The sequence below is a fragment of the Nothoprocta perdicaria genome, unplaced genomic scaffold, assembly GCF_003342845.1.
Source record: "Nothoprocta perdicaria isolate Ctin4 unplaced genomic scaffold, notPer1 scaffold_31, whole genome shotgun sequence".
Taxonomy (NCBI): Eukaryota; Metazoa; Chordata; class Aves; order Tinamiformes; family Tinamidae; genus Nothoprocta; species Nothoprocta perdicaria.
The window spans coordinates 2,345,105-2,367,322 of NW_020455544.1; the positions used below are offsets into that span (position 1 = coordinate 2,345,105).

General features: G+C 40.4%; 1 protein-coding gene across 1 annotated transcript in view; it reads left to right on the forward strand.

Moving 5' to 3' along the window:
* Positions 1 to 280: 280 nt before the first annotated feature.
* Positions 281 to 22,218, forward strand: part of INPP4B (inositol polyphosphate-4-phosphatase type II B) — a 160,624-nt gene continuing 138,686 nt past the window's right edge. The window contains exons 1-3 of the mRNA XM_026042591.1: positions 281 to 345; positions 8,732 to 8,956; positions 10,662 to 10,706. Of these exons, the coding sequence (XP_025898376.1) occupies positions 8,866 to 8,956; positions 10,662 to 10,706 (136 nt within the window). The 5' untranslated portion in view covers positions 281 to 345; positions 8,732 to 8,865. The remainder of the gene's footprint in view (positions 346 to 8,731; positions 8,957 to 10,661; positions 10,707 to 22,218) is intronic.

Genomic DNA, 22,218 nt, shown 5'->3' on the forward strand with positions numbered 1-22,218 from the left:
TTTAAACTTTGAATGCTTTAAGAACAAAAAAATCTTGCTGAGTTCTCCCTTTTTTCTTAGTTTCCCATATTCACTGTGCCAGGACAGGATTGTACAGATCAGTAATTAAGSAATAAAGGAATGCTGGTATCCATCTGCCTGGTGTCTCCTCTGTTTTAGTGCTGCTCTGTCGGTTGGCTGTGCTGGCTGGGAGGGTGCTAACAGCTGGACTTCCCAGCTGGACTCCAATCCTGATGTTTTGTCCTGTTTATCTCTTGCAGACTGGGGAGGCTRCTGAAGTGGTAATTCTGGAGCGGTGCTGCGTTGTGGAGTTGAGGAGGAAAGCAGATGTTTCACTAGTCCTCAGTAAGTAAGGCACAACTTGCCATGTTCAGCGTGTGTTTTCTATTCCTGTTGAACAGAAGCAGCAAAATGCCCCACTTGGAAAGTTTGTTAAACAATTTATTAAACACTTGGACTGAACTGTTGCGTGTAAAAATGCCTTCATCTAAATCCCACTCATCTTTGCGTTGATAGCAGAAAAGCAAGCACCAAAGGCGATATTTTTGTTCTTGTGTCTTAGCCTCCTATCAGCTTTCTGTTCGCAGATGGTTAACGTTAGAAGAAATATTGTTTTTTTTCATAGCAATTGGAACCGTTGTTTCAGTGGGAAGACTTATTTGCAGAGAATGTCAAAACCTACTTTGATCTGCAGGAACAGCTCAACTAGCTGTTGTTTTATCAGAAATTGTTCATGACTTTGATACCGTGGCCAAGTTTTGTAGTCATGTGATCAACTTGCAACTTTTAGTTAGCCCTTATCACTTGATATTTCTCTAAAATCAGCTTGCCTAACACTTTGAAGCTTTTCTCCAGTGTGCCAACAGTATGCCAACAGTGTTAATCGTTTCAGAGCATGCACTAAGACACCTATCTGATGATGGATGGAGATGCATTCATAAATATTCAGAGTATCTTGGTTTTCTTGGTTTGCAATATATGTATGTATATATATGAAGAAGCACACAGGAAATGTGTATTTTCGTCTTGATTCTTTGAAGACATCTAAGTTTGGTCATGTCTAAATTGTATACTGTAACTGGGAGCTCTTTTGAGTTTTTTCCTGGGAGTTAGTAATGCGAACTGTGAGGGGAGAACCCACATGTGCTCTTTGGAGGTTGATGGTCAGTTATTAGCAGTTCTTACCTTTTCTCTAAGTACCATRATCCCCTTTCCATTTCAAGAAGAATATCAATTATATTGTTTTTACATTAATTTGTTTATACTAATGTACTTTACACTAATGTACCTTACACAATACATCTTTAGTTATGTTGACTTGTTGCCATCACCTACCGAAGTAATTCTCAGTGTTGCATTTGAGAAGGCAGTTATTGGGAAGTTATTTGCTGTGGGTTTTATCTCTTCCTGAGTTTTATGCTGTTCAAGTCTTGCATTTTCAGGAGTGGGATTGAGGCATTGCATCAAAAACTTCTCTGATTTGGCAGTATCACTTCACCTCACGGTAAAATAGCTAGCAATTACTGTTGACTCCTGAATTGTCTTGAATTGATTCTAATTCAGTAATTGTGATTATTGGCTTTGAGGTGCTGGTTATAATACAGTTGCAGCAGTTGTCTCCTCCTGGTCCTCTTGTATAATGCTTGAAAGCTTGCTACYGTTCCAGGCCTTCAGCTGTAAGAGCTGGCCGGAGTCTCTGTTAGATTTGCAGCCTGCAGACAGGGGAGCGTTTGTGGCAGGGAGATTGGCAGATTTCAAGTCTAAAAGCTGGCACAGTAGATGACAAAGGCTATGAATATTTCTGGGAGAAAAATAGACATGCATGGTTAGAAATAGGAACTGTTACTGAAGAGACAAGCATCCCAAAAGAGCATTTGCACATCTGTAGCATAACTGGAAGTAACAGTGGTCTTCTGAGGAACAGTTAAAAACAAATCATAGGCAAAAGGAGCAAACAGTGGAGAACTGGAGATATGTGGACCTGACAAGATGATGGAGAACACCTGGAGGGTGACCAAAGGAGTGCAGCRGAAGATAGTGCAAGAGACGGACAAGAAGATGAGAAATGAATCTCAAACTTGGCAAGTTTCCTTTTCAGGAGAGCAAGGACAAGAGGTTGGCAGGAGATTTGTTGGGCAGGAGAGGAGAAAGAAAGCCAGACTGCTGTGAAGGATAAGAACAAAACTTGAAGAGGAGTGAAGGTGATGCGCTGTGCAGACTGAGGATAAAATACCCAAAGAAGTGAAGTAATACTTCATGTACTGCAGRAAGAGCCAAGTTGAGAGGACAAAAGGCAAAGAAAGTAAACTGAAAATTGAGGAGAGATCTGACTGGAGACTTGCATCATGAAAAAATGGYCATCTTGTACTTGGAATGTATCCAGAATTGCTGTTGGGAGTCAAAAAAGCCCCAAAATGTTTGTCACGTGCTTTAAAGGATGGAGACAGGACAGGGCTTTCTGATCCACTGGTTTTCTAATTATCTGTTATGCAGCATCTAATTATATCGTGACTCACGATACTGTAGAGGCTAAAATCATAAGCAGAGTGCAAAAGAAGTCATGCAGTCCGAGGCCAGCTCTGTAGGTGACTGTCAACCACAGCAGCCCAACACAAGGTTTGGGAGCTGTCCATTTGAGGAAAGTGAAAAGATATAGTAGGAGAAATAACGTTCTGTACGTGCCTGGTTACTTGTATAATCTTGCAGTTAATAGCACAGCTCAGATGCTGAGATGGATCTGATTGAATATGACAGTTCTTATGGATAGGATTCGTTTTCCAAAACCAGAAATGAGAAGAGTGTTTTGATGGGTTTGCCTGTAAAGATGTTGCACCTGGAAACTGCCACAGCGTATTGAGGTGTCTGAGCAGTGTGACATCCTCTGCTCACCTTTTGCTCCTGAAGAACCAGTGTTGACAGCAGCCGAACTTGCAGCTTGTAGCACAAGGACAGGCACCCCAGCTCAAGCGAGCACAGAGGTCTCATAGGYTCTTAGAGATGCTTAGAGAATTCTCTCAATCTTGGAAGTCCTCTCAGAGGTGGTTACTTCATTGTTGACTTTTTCCCCCCAGGTGTTTCTGTGTGTGTTGTGCCCCTATCAGATGTGTCTGTTTYTGAACAGAAGATATAATGCCATGTGAAGAACATGTTGTGAAGGCTTAGGCAACCAGGAACTGAAACGGGTGCTGATGTTGTTATTTCTTTGTCGCTATTACCATTCTCTGGCGCAAGGTAACTAGAGCATGGCTCTTTAGGTCTTTGAAACTCCCAAGAGCAGCCTAAAGTCGACCTCTGTGTTGTGCCAAGTCTGATACAGATGTCACAAGGATGAAAGTGGAGAACCAACTCCATGGGTCTCCTCAGCTCCATGTGACACTGCATGTGCAGCCCAGATTGGGAACGGACCCAGGGCTTGGGCAATGAAATCCTATCAGATCTGAGAGTCTGCATTCAGGGACAGTTCTCTTCAGCTGTAAATCTCTGCAGGTTTCAGGTTTTGAGCTTGGAGATGAGAAGATGTGGTGAGACTGTATTACTGAGTGTGATCTGTTAGTGAGAATTAGGGAAGCAAGAGTTCAGGTACGTGCAGGTAGGGATGGTGAGTCGTGGGGAGAAGGGAAGGAACACTGGAAGATGCTCAAGCTTGAGGTGCAAGGGCCTAGGCAGGTTAACCAGGTAGACTGTGTTATAGGGCAAGAGGCCTGCCCTTAGGAACATGCCTGAGAAAGCAAGTGGTTCCTTTCGTAGAARTGTGCAAATTGGCTGTATTTTTTTATTGTTGAGCTCTTGTAGATTTTAGGTATTTGTGTGACCTCCCTGTGTTAAGGCTTAGGTGTGGCCTTTAATGAAAAGGGAGAAGGTACCTGGTATGTGTGAAAGGCTGCTGGTATTAAAGTGTTACGAGGCTGCAGTAATGAACCTGGAGAAACCAAGTTATGTTGCATGCACTATTCAYTTCAGACACCTCCAACTCTGAGTTTCTGTAGGGACTTGCTTAAATTGCCTTTATCATCTCCATTTAAGTTAGTTCTAGTATTGGAAAGTGGGTGTATATATACACACACACACTGAAGATAAAATTTTAATTAAATTCTATGTCTTTCATTGGAAACTGAACTTTCAAAGGAAGATTAGCACAGCATCATCAGTAACCATGGGATGATTTCATCACTACTAATTTGAACATGAAATGCATCAGCGTATAGAATTCAGTCAKCTTTGTGAATTAAAAGCCTCTGATGTCTGTATTAGAAATATCCTGCGGATATAATTTACGTATCARAGCCTTCATTTCGCTTTTGTTACAGCATATGGTGGTTAGCTGTGATGGTGCTTTATGTTTTGAGTGACAGGGCTTCATTGATATTCCCAGGCATTTTCCACTGCTGAGGTAGCAGCTCGGAGTTACTGTTTGCTAGTAAATGTGAAAAGGGAGAGGGAACCTTTAGCTGCTGTCAACTCGCCCCACGTATTGACATGGGAGGAAAAACGATTCGCCAGGAACAAGTGCTTGTTATGTCAAATGACATTGACCATATGCTTTGTGTGTGTGTGTTTAAATCTTGTCAAAGATTTTCTGTCTCTTACATGTGTACAGCATGATTTTATTCTTATAGCTCTTATTAATGAAAGCAAAGCAAATGCTTGCCACAGCCTGTCAGCCTTCCTATCGCTTAGACATGGCCAGTAAAAATAAAGCAGTAAAGCCTTGTTAGGAAAAGGTTAAAGTTAATGCCACAGGGAAAGATCTTAAACAAAATCATGTTACCCCTCCTGCACCCTGCCTAGAGACAAGAGTCTAAGATATTCTTAAACTTTTAATCAGGTGCATTTTTAAGAATATCTTAATTCTTGTTCAAATTCTTAGTGTTTTTCTCTTGGTTATTAATGTCATTAGGTATAGAGAAGAAAGAGCTGGTATGGTTAAATTGGGGTAGAAAAATAACTGTTATTGCGTGAGCCTTGGAAAAAGCGCAGTTCTGGAGGGTGGTAGGGCTAACAGCACAAGATGCTTATGTGCCCCAGAGAGCTTTGGTTAGAGGGGAGATGGCTGCGTGGTGCCTTTGGGGTGTCTCCACATGGTGCTGTTGCTGTGTCTGACAGCCACTGTCTCTGAGCCCGGGTGCTGCGAGCTCCTGATGGGAGCAGAAGCCCTACGGGACTGTGGGGTTGTACATTAGCTTCTGTGGGAGGAAGCTGGAGGTCAAACTTGAGGTAGAAATTTGTTGAGCAAAATCCTGGCGGGTCCGATGAATTCTAGTCCCATAGAAGGGGCAAGGTATTAGCAGCAGCAGGCATGGCCACTCTCCAGGGCCTGCTTCATGGAGTCCTGTTTGGAGATGTGGAAAAGCAGCGAGGCGGGCGAGCAGCGCAGGGGAAGCTGCAGGGCAGCTGGTGGTGTGGGGAGACCTCTCTGCTCCTGCGAGCTTYGTAGGCAGAGCTGAGACAGGGTGGTGGAATGGGACATGAGGGAGCTGGGTGTTTGAGCTGCAAAACTGTCCCTGAAGAGAGATGTGGAGCAGAGCTGCTGAGTGGATGCATGTCCCTGGAGTCCAGAGCCCTGTGCCTACCTGCCACGGAGGAAACGTGGAAGGTATTCCCGGACGCCTTGCTCGTGGTGCTTCGTTGTTGACTTTCCTCTCTCTTTCTTAGCAAAGGATCCTTCAGGGACCGCTCTGTGCCCTAGAAGTAGGAATTTTTTGTCTCACTCCTCCTTTACCTTTTTTTGCCTCCTTTCCCTGAGGCTGGTAGTTTATTTCAGCTGGACAACTTGATTCAGTCTAATGGAGCGGAGAGGGTAAGAGGCATGCGGATATCTGGTTATTGCCATTACAGACTGGTATGTGACTCGTGGGAAATGCAATCCYGGGAATGCAGATGTGGGGAGTACATGAGTCTTCACATGTTGTCAGATGAGTTTAGTGGTGGTGTACGTGGTGTAGTAGCAACACTCTTGCTTTTAAGCACTCATGTTCAGCTCCAGGAACTGGATGGATGTCTTGGAAAGAGCTGAGTGATTTGGGGTAACTATGTGTTAATTGACTTGTGGGGTAAATGCTACTACGTTCCCTTAGGTGATATCATATCCTTGTATCTCCAGATCTGCTCTGTTTCTATTTTTTATTGTTTTATGAAAGATTTTGGAAGCTAGTGCAAGYTTTGACTCCTGTAGCTAGACTGACATTTCATAGATCCACTAGAAGAAAAATATAAATTCCATAACACTTTGCTTTAACCTTAGTGTTAGTAAGTTAAATATTTTTTTTGGAGGGGAGTTCTTTTGTCTTGTCCAAGAAAAACAACAAGCTCTGAGAGAGAAACATTGTGTTTAGTTGGGTTGACTTTCTTCTTGGCTTTATGTTTGGAAATAGAAAATGAAATGTGTAACTTAAACACCTGTTCAGTGCAGAATACAACCTTTTTCCATTTGCAGTGGTGATTTTCCTAGATATTTCAGATGCTTTTAGGAATTTTCAAGTCATTTGAGTAATCCAGAGGTCTCACTGTGTAGTTKACTGTGGTGTTTTGAAATGATCATTTAGTGAATTTCCAGATCTCAATGCTGGCACGTGTTAGACTAGAATACACTGAATTGTGCCCAYTCCCACTGCATTTCCCTGTGCGTTTCTGTCTGCCTGATTTCCACARCTAAGAGATGTAAATATAAACACTAGGATTTCAGTTGCAAAACACTGGTTTCTTCCTAGAGCAGACCTTTTTTTAAAAAAATCTAGCTAGTGGTAGACTATTTCAGATGTTCAAATTACATTTAATATAAAAGAAAAGAATATTTTGATATATTTGGGTTTTGGTTGTAAAATGTTGATTTTTATCYCAGTGTTTCCTTAGCAAAGGCATCTTAGCTATCAAATTAAAATTCTATGTACTTCTGTAGGCAGTTAATTTTATATGGGGTTTTGTGTGTATATATRCTTAACTCATTTTTGATAGTTCTGATGCTTCATATTGGCTGATGGCAAGCTTTTCTCTTGTTTTTTCATGTGGGTAGTACTAAAAGTAAATAAATTTAAATCAGTTTGTGGCAGAAGGGAGTAGACAAGTGTGCAGCTCTTACTGAAGCATAAAAAGTTATCTAGTCTTTTAATCATGGGCCTTTTTGAAGTTTACTGCCCCCATGGCTCAGCTGCAATTGTAGATCACATGGAAACTTGCAGCTGAAATTTCTAGGGCTATGAATTAATCTGTCACAAACAATACAGGCCATTTATTCAGCTTTAGTCCCACAAGGTAAGTATCTGTTTTATGTATAGGTAAGGATCTGGCTAATATCTACAGCTCCCTCAGTTTGGGAATATTCTTGTCATGTGAAGCTAATACCTTATTTTTTCCAAACTGACTCAGAGGCAGGAGCTGGAATCCTTATTAGCACTGGAGTTCCCTGTGAAGTGAGAAGCCTTGCTCCCTGCCCACCTGGAGCATCCAGCTGCTCTGGGAGATCTCAGTCAGAGTTGCCATCAGCCACTGCAGCTGTGCCTGGGCTTCCTTAGATCCACCCCAGAAGGAAAACTCAGTCCCACCTCTGCTGGGCTCAGGGCCAGTGCAGTTTTAGGAGGCTTCCGGACTTGAGGTTTGGCTCTTTTGTCCCCCATAACAGTAAAAGCACTGTTAATTGCAAGAGGCAGATGCTCCATTTATGAAGGGCAAGCCAGTTTAGAATAATATATGTGGCTAAGTGCCCAAAGTTAGATGCTTAAGCCAGGAAATTGAGTTTTAATTCACATGGTTTTGAGAAAGGATTGACTACTTAAAGTTAACATATGAGAGCATTTAACTGCTATGTCTTATCTAGCAATACCATCTACAGTTTTTTCTTAGGGTCAAAATGATTCTGACATCCAACTAAATATTGCCTGCCTTATTAATAAAATACAGATGCTTAGAGATTTTGATGTTTCTAAGTCAGCAACTTTCAAAAAATCATTGTTTTCTTTCCCTGTTGGTTCTTCATTGTGACTATCTCAATGAAAGTCACAGTGAATTAGCAACTCTGGAGCAGTCCATACTGCAGAATTTTAAGACTTTGAAGTTGGGTTTCCCCCTCAGTGCTAATTTTAATCAAATGCTTGACCCTTTCTACTACTTGCATTTCCCTGGAAGCCTCTACATGTTATTGTTTTGTTTCGATTTGCTTAATGATGAAGTTTTCTAAGAACAACTAGGCTTTTGTTAGGCAAARCAGGGAGAGTCATGGTGAGTAATGGGGTTTGAAGCTCCTGAGTACAAACTGCAGGGTGAGCACGGAGGAATTCTGTTGTGCTAGATCTCTGTAGGCTGCAGAGCTGTGTCTGAAAGGCATAAAACAAGAAACAAGAGGCATAAAGGGCAGGGCTGGGCTGACAGGAGTGGTGGTGGCCATGTTCATTTTGGTGCATCCTGCTGTCTTGATGAGAAGCCCACCTGCTGCCCCTGCTAAACTGCACTGTTGGGTAAGTTAGCAGCTCTGCTAGCAACCTGCTAAACTGCACAGTTGGTGCAATTCTGCCCCTAGTTTAGCAATGTATTTATTCCTCTGAGGGCGGCTGTGTAGCATAGGCTCAGTGCACCTAGCAGGGAAGAGCAGGGTGTTGACTTGAGAGGTAAACAAGGTGCCTGGTGCTGTGAGTGGGGAAACAAATGTGTTATTTTTAAGCTGTAAGCAACATCTGTCTTGTTATGAATCTCCTCTCAGTGTGCAAGTTGCTGAAAGTGTGTTACTGTTTCCTGAGTGCAGAGTTYCAGAGCGGAGAACCTGATCTGTACCTAGAAGCCTCATCCAAGCCGGACTGCGAATCTTGGGCTGTGGCCCTCGGAGAGGCAAACTCAGAAGGTTTGCGGAATAAAATTCAGCAGCTCCGGAGGCTAATCATGGAAATCAAAGAGGAGAGAGCATCAGAGGAAGCGCGCCAGTTTGTCCCTTCATCTCAGGYGGACAGTCTAGGAGAGCCCCAGTTCACAAGTAAGTTTGCACCTTCCTGTTACGCAGTCTGTTAAGAGAGCTCCAGAATGTGCAGCAAGCTGCACAGGTYACGTCACCTGCCACATCACGAACAGACTCTGTGCTGTTGTTTAAATTGGTGATTGACAAGGTGCTGTATTTGAGGAAGCAAACTAATTTAAAAAAATTGTCTTTAAATATCATTCCTTGATATATTTAGACATATGCAAATAACCCTCTTCGGGGAAAGAGGTGTATGATGACAACATTGGTCTTGTTTTTTCCCCTCAATTGTTATTTTTAGTTTTATGAAGTTTAGAAATTGTTCAGTTCCAAATATCTTTCTCTTCTTTTGTGACTTAGATGAACGTAAGGGATACTGCATGAAATATAGTCCAGTAACTTTGATAACTCTATAAAAGAAGCCTTACTGACACTGAAGCTGGTATCACAGCTTTGTTCTTTTTGATATAAAAGCCTCTTGGGAACCTGAGAGCACGGAACTGTATGTTGAGTCACGCTTGGCGCGCTGCAGTCCGAGCTGTGCTCTGCTGCTGCGTGCTGCACTTCACTTAGTTCAGCAAGTCTGTATCCAGCATCCTCATGAAAGCCATGAACATGTTACAGACCAATATACTGATGCTGTTAGTGGCGAGAGACAACTCTTGAGAAATTTGTAGTCAGAGAAATGGCAGTAACTCTGTTGAAAAAGAGAAAACCTTATTAATTATCTTCAACTGACCAAGGCTTTTYGAAGATGTTGTTTTTCAGTTCAGATGTGAATTATTAGCTATAGTAATAAGAACAATGTGAAACCACCTATTCTGCAAGATGCTTTCATGAAACATGAAAGCTAAAAACTATTTCTTGAATTTGTAACTAACTTTCCAGTTTGCCTACCATCTCAGGCCTTCCTAACTGACTAATTGCTTTAATATTGGCAGATAGCTGGTGGTAATGTTCCCTGGAGGCAACACATAATGTCAACACAAGACAATTTTGTTTGTAAAAAGTTCATCCATATTATGGTTATCCTATGGCCTCCTGGGGAGGTAGAACAACTCTGTTTGCCCTTCCCGAATTTCTCTTCGTGGCCAGCTTTACAGTTCTGTTTTGCTTCTGTACTCTGTAACAGAATAATGCCCTTTGTAGCAAAACAGTTACTGTTAAGAGTATAATTCTGAAGTGGAAAGAGTTAGCAGTTTGCATGTTTTTCTAAAAACTCTGACAAAAGGAATTTTCTTTCCTATTTGCTTTTKCTGATTTTTTTTCTGTGGTTGGATTTATATGAAGAGTAATACCAGGGATAAATATATTTTAATATATTAACCCCATTTATGTATTTTCAGAAAGCATACTTGTTTCCTTTCTAATATGATGGCACATCTGAACTAGCTGTTAGAGTTAACAGCTGACAAATATGAAGGGGACTGTTCTGACTGAAAATCTTGCAGTACACATCCATAACTTTTTTCTTGATTTTTTTTCTCAGCAGCAAGTAGTTAGTCATATTAATTTTTTCTTCTCCAAGAAACTTGGTTTCTTTTCAAGTTAGCATTTCATAAAAAGCTTTCTTTCACTGAGCTTTTAATGTAAAATGATACTTCACCAGAAATGACAGGTAGTTATCAATGTATGAATTAGGCAGGTTAATTTTACTGCATATTAAAAAGCTAGATATTGAAATGAAATTATTTCTAATTACCTTTTTCCTTACTGTTAAAAGGTATTCAGAAAATTGCAAATGAACCAAAGCTGGAGTTCAGTCTTGGTAAGATAAAAATTTTGTTTTTTCTTTGGAATTGTAATGAAATGAAGTGTTTGTCTATGATGTTATGTGACATAATGTAATACATGTTAAAATGAAATTAAAAAGGAAATGGGTGCCTGTTGGTGGGAGACCACATGTGTGGTGTCCTTGAAGTACTGCCTATAGAATCTTGACTGGTTGAACTTGCCAAACWTCATCTGAGGTCTATAATGCTGCGCTGCTTTGCCGTGCACCTCGTGTGCCCAAGAGTGCTGGGCTGCCCCTTGGCAGACTAAGCGTGCTTCCTGATGCCTTGATTTACATCTRTAAGCAGCTTGGTCCAATGTTGATATTGAAACAGCATGAACAGTGTTAATTTTCACAGTAAGTCAATAACTAAAAATAAGTGGCTGAGTATATGCCATTGCTTAACCCATAAGCCCTAACGAGCGGTGCTTGCACAAGCCCTGTGTCTYGTAAGGGAGCTTGACTGCTTTCTGCTTACTGTGGGTAAGCAAGGACAGGCTCACTCGTTTGCTTTTCCTGAAACAGTCAGCCTAAATGTTGGTAACGTATATGTAAAGAGTTTCTAAGGAAGTTTAAGCTAATTCAACCAAATGCTGTTTTAGCTAATACAGCCAAATGCTGACATGAATTCCTAATTTAGAGGAATAAGAAGTGTAAGTTGTGACATAAGCAGCATTTGTAGTTGAAATAAGAGAAAGGGAGTACACTCTGCRGGTCTGTTCTACGTGCCTTCCACACAGACATAGCTCTATGAAGCATTCATTTGCTTCTAGATCTAGAAACATGGTGTATGCCTATAATTTTGTTAATATGATATTATTTATATGGTATGTGTAACTAGAAATAGAATTTTAAAAGTATGAATTTATGTATGCAAGTAAACATTGCTTATATCACTTAATATATACATGTTTTTAACTATATAAAATTACTTCATAGCTGTTAYCATGTAACCATACTTCCCAGCTCTTTTGTCATTAGTGTTCAATGGGACAATAAATAAATCTCATAAATAGAATTCATCGGTAAGTATAGCAGAATACAGGTTTTCAGGATTATTTGGGTACTGCCTAATTTATTAGACTTGCTTAGAATACCTAGATGCTCATCTCATGTTTGAAGTTGATAACTACATTTTGAAATGTTAATTTTACTCTGCAACAAGTTAGCTACTTTTCAGAGTGATATGGATACGGAATGGTAATGTGCTTTATTTTTTTTAAAGAAAAGTAACAGTAATGACCTCCACAGAGAAATCCAAGTTTTCTTTCACCTTAAAGTTAACGTTTTTCACAGTTCAGATAACTGTGAAACTAAGAAACATTTGTGATGAATTACAGCTTTATACCACAACACATCCAGTGTTTTCTAGAGTGTACTTAATTTTTATTCATGTCCCTTATTTTAGAGTCAGTTTTCTTTAAACTCAGTCATTCTCTTTTTGTATTTGTGAAGGCTGTTTGGACACACGACTGTTTCAGGAGACTGTAACTCTTGTTACATTTTTACTTTTCAAACTTCATTTCATTGCTTGGCTTTTTGGGTCATTCTCTTCCTTCCCACGTGCTCTTGTAGGAAACACTGGGAGGCAGCGCAGTAGTAGCAGATGCCTCTGCAGGGTGATGAGTGGAGGGCAGGAACAGAGCAAAAGGAGAATAAACAGATCCTGGACCTAAGTAACTGATGTGACAAACCCTGAAGCTGATATAAATCTTTCCCATGACTTTGAAATGCACAGGGTCAGCTCTTCCACTAAGATGGTTCTTTTTGGAAGTCCTATTTTTGGTTGCCTAGCCTCAGTCCCAGAGCTGACTAGATTTATTTCAGTGTAACTGATTAGTGAAATGTGAATTTTGCTCTATTTCAACATTGTTGTTAAAGGAAATTACATTATGTGTAGAGGTGAACTTTACAATAAAGTTTTTCAGAGTTTGAATCTCTCTGAAGGCTCTGATCCTCTATCATTGGGCACATCTTCAGAAGAAAGCAGCTTTCTGAATTTTATATACTGCCCACCCTGCCAGAGAAGAGGATTTGCTTCCCTTAGTGATGTGGCCAAAGCTATCTGAATCTTGCCAGGTTCTTCAGTATGAATTGGTTATTTCATACCATTTTGATGCTCTAGGGTAGGTATAAAGCCACTGCTACAGAAATAAAAATAAATAAAAAAATATTGACTTTCCCTTTAAAATCTTAGCAGCTATGCAAGACTGACAGCARGCTATGTTACAAGCATATTTGTTCTCACCCTTGCAAAATGTGCAAGGGCATCCCAATACCCTTCTAGTTGCTTGCAAATTCGTTGGATGGAGCCAGTGTGTACCCTCTGCTTGCTGCCTTTCTTAGCTCTTCATTTTTTTCCCCTTCCTTCTAAGTCTGTTGTGTCATGTTGATTTACTTACCTGCATATTCATTACTCAAATTTTTATCTAAGATTAGATTCGTATTCTAAGATTCGTATTCTCTCTAAAAATATGAAAATGTATATATCTAAAAACAAAAGCCTCTCTACAACTTATGCATGTCTATAGTTCTACCACATATCTAGTCTTCCACGTTTTTGAGCACTGAAGAACTGGGCCAGACTTTCAATCTGCATCTGTGGACAATACTGAGGTTTTAAACCGTCCTTTCCTAATTTGACATTAGGAGTTGTCTTGAATTGTGCTAGAGCCAGAGAGGAGCGTACTCTCAATCCTTAGCTTGTAATCTCTTGCAAGCTTATTGCTGTATGTGCAAGGACTCAGAGGTCCTCAGTAATGAAACTTTGGAAACTGCTCAGGTTCAGTTTTGCCTGTTACTTGTATGTTTAARGAGTTTAACTGAAGTATTTGAATCCAAAATGGTGCTGGTGTTAAAATATTACTGTTGTGTTCASATCAGAAGTTGATTTGTATGTGTGTRCATATATGTATGCATACATATTTATATATTTTCTCTTTGACAACACATTTTGGTTAGGATAACATTATTCTTTAGTTAACTATGTATTTACTTAGTGTGTCAAGAAGTAATTCTTGAGAGTAGTAGTCAGATAAGCACATTCAATGTGTCAGCATCCATTGCTACTTAATGATAGACACTTAAGCAGCTATTTAAACAGTAAATTCAAACTATGCATAGGTTATAGAGATTAAAAATCAATATTATACAGTGTTGTGGAACAGTTACTCACCAGGGCAGGTTTTTATTGAATGGAGGGATGTTTATTTGCTCTGGAGTGGGCTGCTTCAACTCTTTTGAGCAGAGAAATAGCACATACGCTAATATCAATAATATATAGTTTAAGAAGCCACAATAAAAAGAAATTGGCATATCAAGAGTACTGAACTCAGGTACATATTTTTTCAGGCAATTTTCTTGCTCTTCAAGAGGTTCAAGTGCCTTCTCTGGAAGTTTTTGCTTCTATACATAATTTTTAGAAGTATGAGGGAAAACTAGATTACAGTCTGGTAATCATGATAAGTATAAATCAACTGTAAGGGAAATTAATCTGATAGAATAAGGACTTTACACAGTGACTCACTAGGGTTTTGATATAAATGGATGATTAGTGATAAATTTGGCATAGTTGGGGCTAATCCATTTAAAGGAGCTGTTTGAAAAGCTTGTTTAGCAGTTGAAGGGGTTTTATGGGATTTAACTCTTCTGAGACAGYTTTATCAAACCATTCTGGAATGATGCCGTAGATAGTAGTAGGCTTGAATTCTTGGAGGAAAAACCCAGATTTTTCAAGATGCCTAATTGCTACATTTAATGGCCAGGGAAAAAGGAATAGAAGGATGAGATGTTACTTTTTCAGAGTTTTAAAGAAAGATTGGTATGCTCCTCAGTAAAAAGCCCTTTCATCTTGGTACTGGAGATGATAGTGTGGTGCCTTCACATTTTTTCTCACAATTCATATATGTTGATTCACTCTTTCAAAAATCTTCATGTCCAAAACTTCCAAGGAGAAGGGTTAGGTCTATGCTGAAAACTGTAAGAAAGGGTGGAGCTGCTCCAACTGCCTATCAGTATGGATCTTAGTATGGGTTAATCTATCTTAGATTACAAGGATGCTCACTGTCTGAGCTACTTGTAGTTTCTGAATTAACATGTTTAAAGCACTTAGGAACCTTGATGGTAACTTGGTAAGGCTTATTGAAAATTACTCTAGGAAAAGTTTGAATTACTTAAGAATTTATAGACACAGGTAGGCATTTGAGGTGATTGTCAAAATCAGGCTATATCTTATTAATTTCCTTAAGTATTTTGCTTAAGTATTAAGCAAAAAAGTGTCTAAATTTGTCCTTTATTTTTAGAAGCTTTATGCTTGGTTTCTGAAGTATGTTAGGTGTCTTAGTGAACGTGACACCGACTTTTAAAATACTTTGTAATTGAAAACTTGTTTCCAGGATTTTTTCTTAGTTCATAGATATGTAGGATTAAAGATTGTTTCTTTAAGCCAAAGAGAAGTTATTTTAGGCACATGCTACTCTTCTTTCCCCCCCGCTGCTTCCTACTTTTCCCAAGCTTTGACTCATACACCTCCTACTGCGCATACTTTATGCTGCTTGTCTTGCCAATCTACGTGCTTGCTCTGGTTCAGTTTCTGAAGTTCACTCTCAAGTAACTCTCTTTGTATCACCCATGTATATCTTCAGTGTGGATCTCAGATCTCATGCACGGTGACTTTTTTGTGCGTCTGTGGCATGTCAGATTTTTAGCCCAGAGTGCTGGGGTGGTGGAGGAGGGTGATGGGGGGAGATGTCGGTGTGGTTGGGTGGGTGACCTGGCCTGACCTAGCAGCTGTGTGGGGAGTTTGGGTAGACAACATCTTTTTGGGTGAGTCTGTCTTTAAGCTCTCCTTCCTCCCTGATTCCTCTGTGTTGGTGAGTAGAGCTGTTTGCATGACCTGATGATCATATAGTTGATACCTGATGAGTGAGTTGTACAAGACAGATACATGTTGTTGATTGCTCTTTTGGATCCAGGAAGCTGCTTTGAATGGGGAGGACCATTAAGATCCTTACTGAGAGTCATTTCTCCTGAAGACTTTTATGCAGATAGCAGCAAGCCAAATCAGGATGAATTATTTCTTTGTTCTTAAACTAGAACTTCCTTACCTCCAACAGGGATTTGGATGAGAGTTTTGGCATGGTTGTTATCTTCTAAGCTTGCCCTGCCTCCCAGGCAGTTGCCATTTTGACTGTTCAGGATGTGACTGATTTCCTTTCTTTTCACCTCTTACGGAGAGGTGCTGGTTTTGTTGGGAAGGTTTACAAGTACTTTCAGTGTATAGATTTTTGTTTCAGGGGCTGAAACCTGTCAATTTTTTTCTGCTACTGTTCAGGCCCCTTTATAGTCCKGGGAGTGTTCCTAGGCAGATGTGAGGAGCACATGGCCTTTTCAAGACAGGGGCAGAACCTGTTAGGAAGCAAAGAACAATGTTCATAATGTGAAGGATTTGCCATGCAACAGGCTAGTAGGGATTTCTAGGGTTTTTCTTAGACTTAGCTGTTCTGCCTGGTTTKGAGGTGACTCTTGTAGTTATCTGCCACATATTGTGGTAGAAAGGCATGTATTGCCTAGAAATACTTGAGTATTTGAAAGTAATCATCCTAATTATGTTGCAATTGGACTGTTAAAATTGTTACTATCCATCTGAATATAAGGAGTTTTAGGGMACTGTAATGCTTTATGGTGCATCGAATGTGCTTCTCATGGCATGATAGCAGTTGAATTGCCTTATTTCTTTGATAGAGCAAATCAGGGCTAGGGGAGAGCTCAGCAAGCCATCGATAAGTTGTTRCTGGTCTTGGCCTGGGATGATAAATTGGTATTGACATGTCTGTTTTGTGTATGTTTGTGCCTTTATGTTATATTTTGTTCCAATAGTATAGGAGTCATGTGAAGAAAAACATCTAATTAGAGGAAGGCTGAAGTCATCTTCCTCTTACAAATGCATTAATTAGAGATGCAGTTTCTTTTGAAAGTTTTGAAATGTGGTGAAATTTGCCTTGAAAATGAGGTTTCCCTGCAGGCCCCAGAAGAGCTGGTGTCTTCACAGACACCAGAGCAGCCACGAAATCCAGGTGGCTCTGAAGCATTTACTGGGTGGCCAGTAAATTGAAGTTCTTGATAGCAAGTAAGAGGGAGYGAGGAGCAAAATGTTTGTGTGTCTTGTGGACCATGTTTGAATGCCCATAAGTTAAAGCTGACAAGTTGAACCTGAAATTCTCTCCTGTTGTATTTAAGGTAAGCAGTTTTTTTCCATGATGGACATGATCGCACTCATGAGATATTCTAGTTGGATATTCTGATAAATTAAGAAGAATTTGCTTTAGCACTCTGGAAGGAACAGAATTCTCCATATATAGCAAGGTGAGGTGTTTTGGTGGTAAAGATTATAATTGAAGTACTTTGTTAACAAAAATAATAAAAAATAAAATACAAGAGCCATGTAGTAATGTACCTGCAGTATGTAGGCAGCGTACTCCCGTTGAGATGAAGAGCAGCAATATCTACTTCATTCTCCATTTAAACCTGAAATCACCAGGAGCTCTCTGAAGAAATAAATTAAGAACTATTTTTAACCCTTAGCTAATTCTGTCTTACTGTGTGTGTGTGTGAATGAGGCAATTTTAAATTATTTCTTTGGGAAAGGTATGTGTTTATTTTTTTTATGTATGGTCAAAAAACTTAGTTTCAAACGTTGTGTTGCAACCTGTGTAAATAGCAGATTTCCTACCTTAAAGGAGTTCCTGCTGGAAATATGTAAGGCAATTTGTGTCGAAGCCCTTTTAGATTTATTTTAAAATACTGACTACTGATCTCTGTAGATTTGTGAGATAACTTAAAGTAATAAATATGGGCTAGCATCTTTTAAGGAGAATATAGTGTTGATTTTTGAAGAATCTAGAGATTTCTATGTGTWTGCTTCTCGAAGCAGGTTATTTAGAACTACTATCAAAGGGCATTCACGGTGGGGTGTCGCCCCGCATTTGCTGGTGTGCCTTAGTCTTTTAAGGCTCTGTATGTACCTACRGGCTTCTAATGATTGTGAAGGACTCTTGGGGAGAAGCTTAGGAGTGAAGTGGGGTGTGTGTTTCTTTTTCCTCTTCCCTGAGTGAATCCAAAACACTTGCAAGAAATGAATTCTGTGAAACTTGTCCTTTGACACAACCCTTGACCCTTGTGGGCTTTTATTATTTCTTGATTTTATATCACTTATATGGAAAGAGATGGATTTTATTTGTGTTTAACCTCCTTGTAAAGGAGTTACTTTGCTGTGTTATAAAACTCCTTTGCTATTATCTCAAATTATTTATCAGAGCAGCTATTTCTAACTCCCCTGAGGAGTAAAGCATTGTCTCTGGCTTGGATCTCTAATTGAGCTATTAATCCATAATTGACACCTCTTCAGACAAGTCTTACTCATTGGGGATATCTTTCTCTTTTAACTATGGCCTGCATGCAGATTACTTGGCATTTATCATGCATTTCCTGGCTAGAAAGTGCAATTATTGAAGGACTAAAGTGATTGTTCTGAATTGCAGAAATCTACTTTCTCATTTGATTAAAAGTGGCTTCCTCTTGTTTACTTTGACTTTGAAGTACTTTTTAGTTGCCTTTGTGTTTAGGCATGACAAAGAACACCTACTCTGTAAAGGAGGAGCCCTGACATGATTCAAGGGACTACTGCTTTATTCTGTTTTCTGTAGAGGACTTTTCAGAGAACTCATCTTTTTTGCTTGCCTATCAGGCTGCTGTGCAGTGAGATTCTGCATGTAGCATCATGACAACATATGCAATAGCACAGCTCAGTAATAACCTGCCTATGTTTTACAGGTYGTGCTCTGTCCATTTTGAGCACTGTTCATTAAGGACAGATCAATTAGTGTTCAATTAGTTCTGCATTCTTTTGGATGCCTTTTTTGGGAAGCTATAAAATAGATCAAAACCAAGTTGATTTGTTGGCTCTCCACTGGAGGCTGCATCCTTGTAGCACATGAAAAGAAAGGAACACAAATCTTCTCAGCCAAATGACACTTGAAGGATGTTCAGTTATGTACTCTCRAGTAGTAACTAGCTGTTGTCAATACTCTCATTTGTGAGCTACTAATATTGTACCTTCCTGTACATCTTGTTGTCTTGTCACCGTCTTTGTGATTGCTTTTGTTGTATAATGCTTCTGAAGGATTGTTTTTTTCCCTTGGGCATATGTGAATGAAGAGCAGCATTCACTAGCAGTATCTCATGGGCTCCACGGCCTCCTTGTGCAGCTCTGGCCTCCCACGCTTGGGGCTGCAGCCTCCCGCTTGGCAGGGCGGCTGCGTTTCTCAGAGCCTTGTGCAGAAAGTTCATCTCCACGGTCTTCTAAAGTAGCGTTGCCCTCTGACGAGCAAAACCACTGTGCTGCACCTGAGGCCTGGGGGACTGGTGCACAAATACGTGTGTCACGGTGTGCTGTGCGTGCTGCTGTAATGAAAACAAGTGAGGGAGACTGGCAAAGGGCTGTGCGTGCAGGACCTGGCATGCTTGYTCCTGTTCAGCTTCTGGTGGTGCTGGTGATAATTTTTTTTAATTGTATGCTTCCGCAAAGCTGTGCGAAGAAGTGGCAGTATATATTTTGTAAGTGAAATGCAGAGTAAGTTGTCAACTCCTAGATGTTTGCTGTGAGCTTACTGTGTATTTCAATTGAGGTAGTTGAAAAAGGGAGGTCTGTGTACTCTTAAACTCTTGGTGTTGATACTTGTAACCACTCCATTTTCAGGGAAACCTCTGAAATTGCATTAAGCATAGATTTTTACTCCRGCAGATACTTAATATGAAAATATTGAAAAAGGTGAAGAGAAAAAATGGTATTTATCTTTCTTTCCTGGAGATTTAAGCCCTTCTGTAATAGTGTGAAATAGAACAATACCAAAATAAATTACAGCCTTGGAATAGCACTGTCAAAATGTGTTTTGGTATAGATATGTTTTGTAGTGTAATAACGTATAGCAAGTTTTCACAAGCCTTTAAGCATTTCTTGTTTTTCTCTCCTTTCCTTGTTTCACTTTCAAGAGAAATGAAGTCACCTCCAGGGCAGAGCATAAATGCCATTAATAAAGGGTACCATGAGAGGGATAGTTCAGGACAGAAGGTAAAGAGGATAATGAAAGTAACAGCAACCTAAAGCAATAGCAGAAGCTATGTTTTGGTGTCACTAGACTGCCAACATGTGAGAGAAATTGTCTTTTTAAAATAGCTGTCTTCTATTGCAGCATACACAGCTCTCTAAGTAAATGAAATCTTCTCTGAAGGGATTATTTTTCAGGTAGTGTTATGTTTGTCAGTATAAAAGAAGTAGAGGCATACATTTCCAAATGTAATTTCAAAAGTTAAAGGAATTTAAAATCTTGAACAAGAGCAGTATATGGTTTTGTAACCATAAGAACTAGCTATTCTGAGGAAAGCTAAAAATCTGTTTCTGTGGCCTTGTTGCCACAGTGTAGCTCAGGTTCAGAACAGTGAGGCGCTGGAAGTAGCTGTGTGCAACTGGTAGGTAAAGCTGGAGGAGCATCATCTTCTGCAATGCACTTGCTGGAGCAGATTATCTGACAAGTTAGTAACTGATGAATGCAATTATCCAAATGTAAATAGCCCAAAATGAGTGTCCAGCACAAGTAATGGTGTGTACTCAGCACTGGAATATGATGGCTGTGAGAAGTGTGTGTAAAGTGCCAGTCACTTACTGAGCCCCTTGCATCTCTCCTGCTTCAGCTGTGTGAACTGGTGCTGGTTGAAGAGCAAGGCMCTGTGCGTGACACAGCCCTGCTCTGGGGTTCAGAGCAGCTGGAAACCGCRCTCAGGAAACGGCTCTTACCGCAGGCGGAAGCTGCGGTGCAGGGGTTAGAGGTTGGCTCTGAGCCTTGGTGTTTGTTTTACCTTCCTTGAGACCATAGGAGAGTCCCCTGCAGAAGCCCTGTACGTGATGCTGTAGTGCAGCTTGAGGCTTTCACAAAAGATGCAACAAATTGAAGTTCATTAGTTCTACAAAATTCAGGGTGGGCAGAACTTGTTCTGGAATAGAACAGTGCTGGTATTGACAGTGGTGATTTGAACCAGATTTGCCATTCCATGTGCAAATGGGACTGTAAGTGCAGCTGGCATCTCRGCTCTTGGGCATGAGCACCCCACTTGGGCCCACTCTTTATAAGCAACACTCCCAGCAGCCCTCGTTGCCTGTTTCGGTGATACCTAAAACACTTGTAGTCTTTTAGTCGCAGCTTAAGTGGATAATGATTGGTTCTCTTCYTGGATCACATACTTGCTTAATACTTACGGTGAGAATAGTTAATGTATGTTCTTTATTTCTGCTGCTTCCAAACCTGTATTTCTGGAGTTGGCATACATAGCTCTTTCATTAGACTTGGGCCAATACAGCTTCTCTGGCAGTAATTTCTCATTGGATTATTGGTTTAAAAAAAATCCTTCTCCCTATTAATTGCAAGTATCCCAGAAAGATAGTGTTATGTTTCATTGAGATTATAACTAAGTTATTTCAGCAATGAGCTGTATGTTTCAGARAATAAACATGTTTGTCTTCATACAAGCGGGAACTGTGCTCTTGGCCTTTTCTTTGATTAAAAAAAATATCATTTCACATGGTTGGATGCATGGCCCAAATGCAATCTTCTCATTAGAGATTGTTCTCATGGTGGAGTTCACCTGGGTCTGGGCATCTAGGGGTAGCTGTTGCTGGTAACAAGCATTTCTTCTCACACCTGCTTGTTTCACGGCTGTATCAGGGTGCCTTTCTGCTTGCGACTGTGTCCTTTCCCAGCTAGTGTTGGACTAGGAGTCATCTCCCTGCAAGCTGCTGTGGGAGTGACCTGCGAGTTCTCCCTGCTCTGTAGGTGTTCCTAGTCCCACAGTGTGGCAGATGGAAATAATTTTGCTAGCCCACAAGTGGGCGAACTGGTTAATAGTACTTATGATGGGGTGCTRGTGAGCTAGTTCATTAGTGATGCTAATGGACAGTTTGGTGCTAAGCTGCCATTAAGCAATAGCAGTTCCCAAGCRTTGGCCTCAGCTGCTTTCCGGCAGTTCTGCCTTGCAGAGAGAACTTTGCTGTTGCAGTTGTCTTTACACTCCTCAGTCCACGTTTCCYTGTGTGTCCTGGAGCTGGATTATTCCAAATCCTTATTGTGGTTCAAGGTTAACTTCTTTGAAACCTGAGTGAAGGTGGGCTTTTTAGCAAGCTTGACTAGGCCTCTCTGTTTGCTGGATGCAGAAGCAGTGGCAGTGCTTGCTTTTTTCCTTTTTTTTTACCCTTTCCATAAGATGGAGGAAAGAAAAATGTGTGGTGTCGAGTGCTGTGCATACAGCACAGGTCTGAAGGGAGTAGTGTTATTTTTAATATGTTGTCCTGCCTGTTAAGGAAGAAGAGCAATCACAGTTTCTCAAGAGCCTATCTGGACAGACCATATGTTAAGATTTATGAGCTGAGTTGCTTTGGGAAGACAGTGCTGCTGCAATG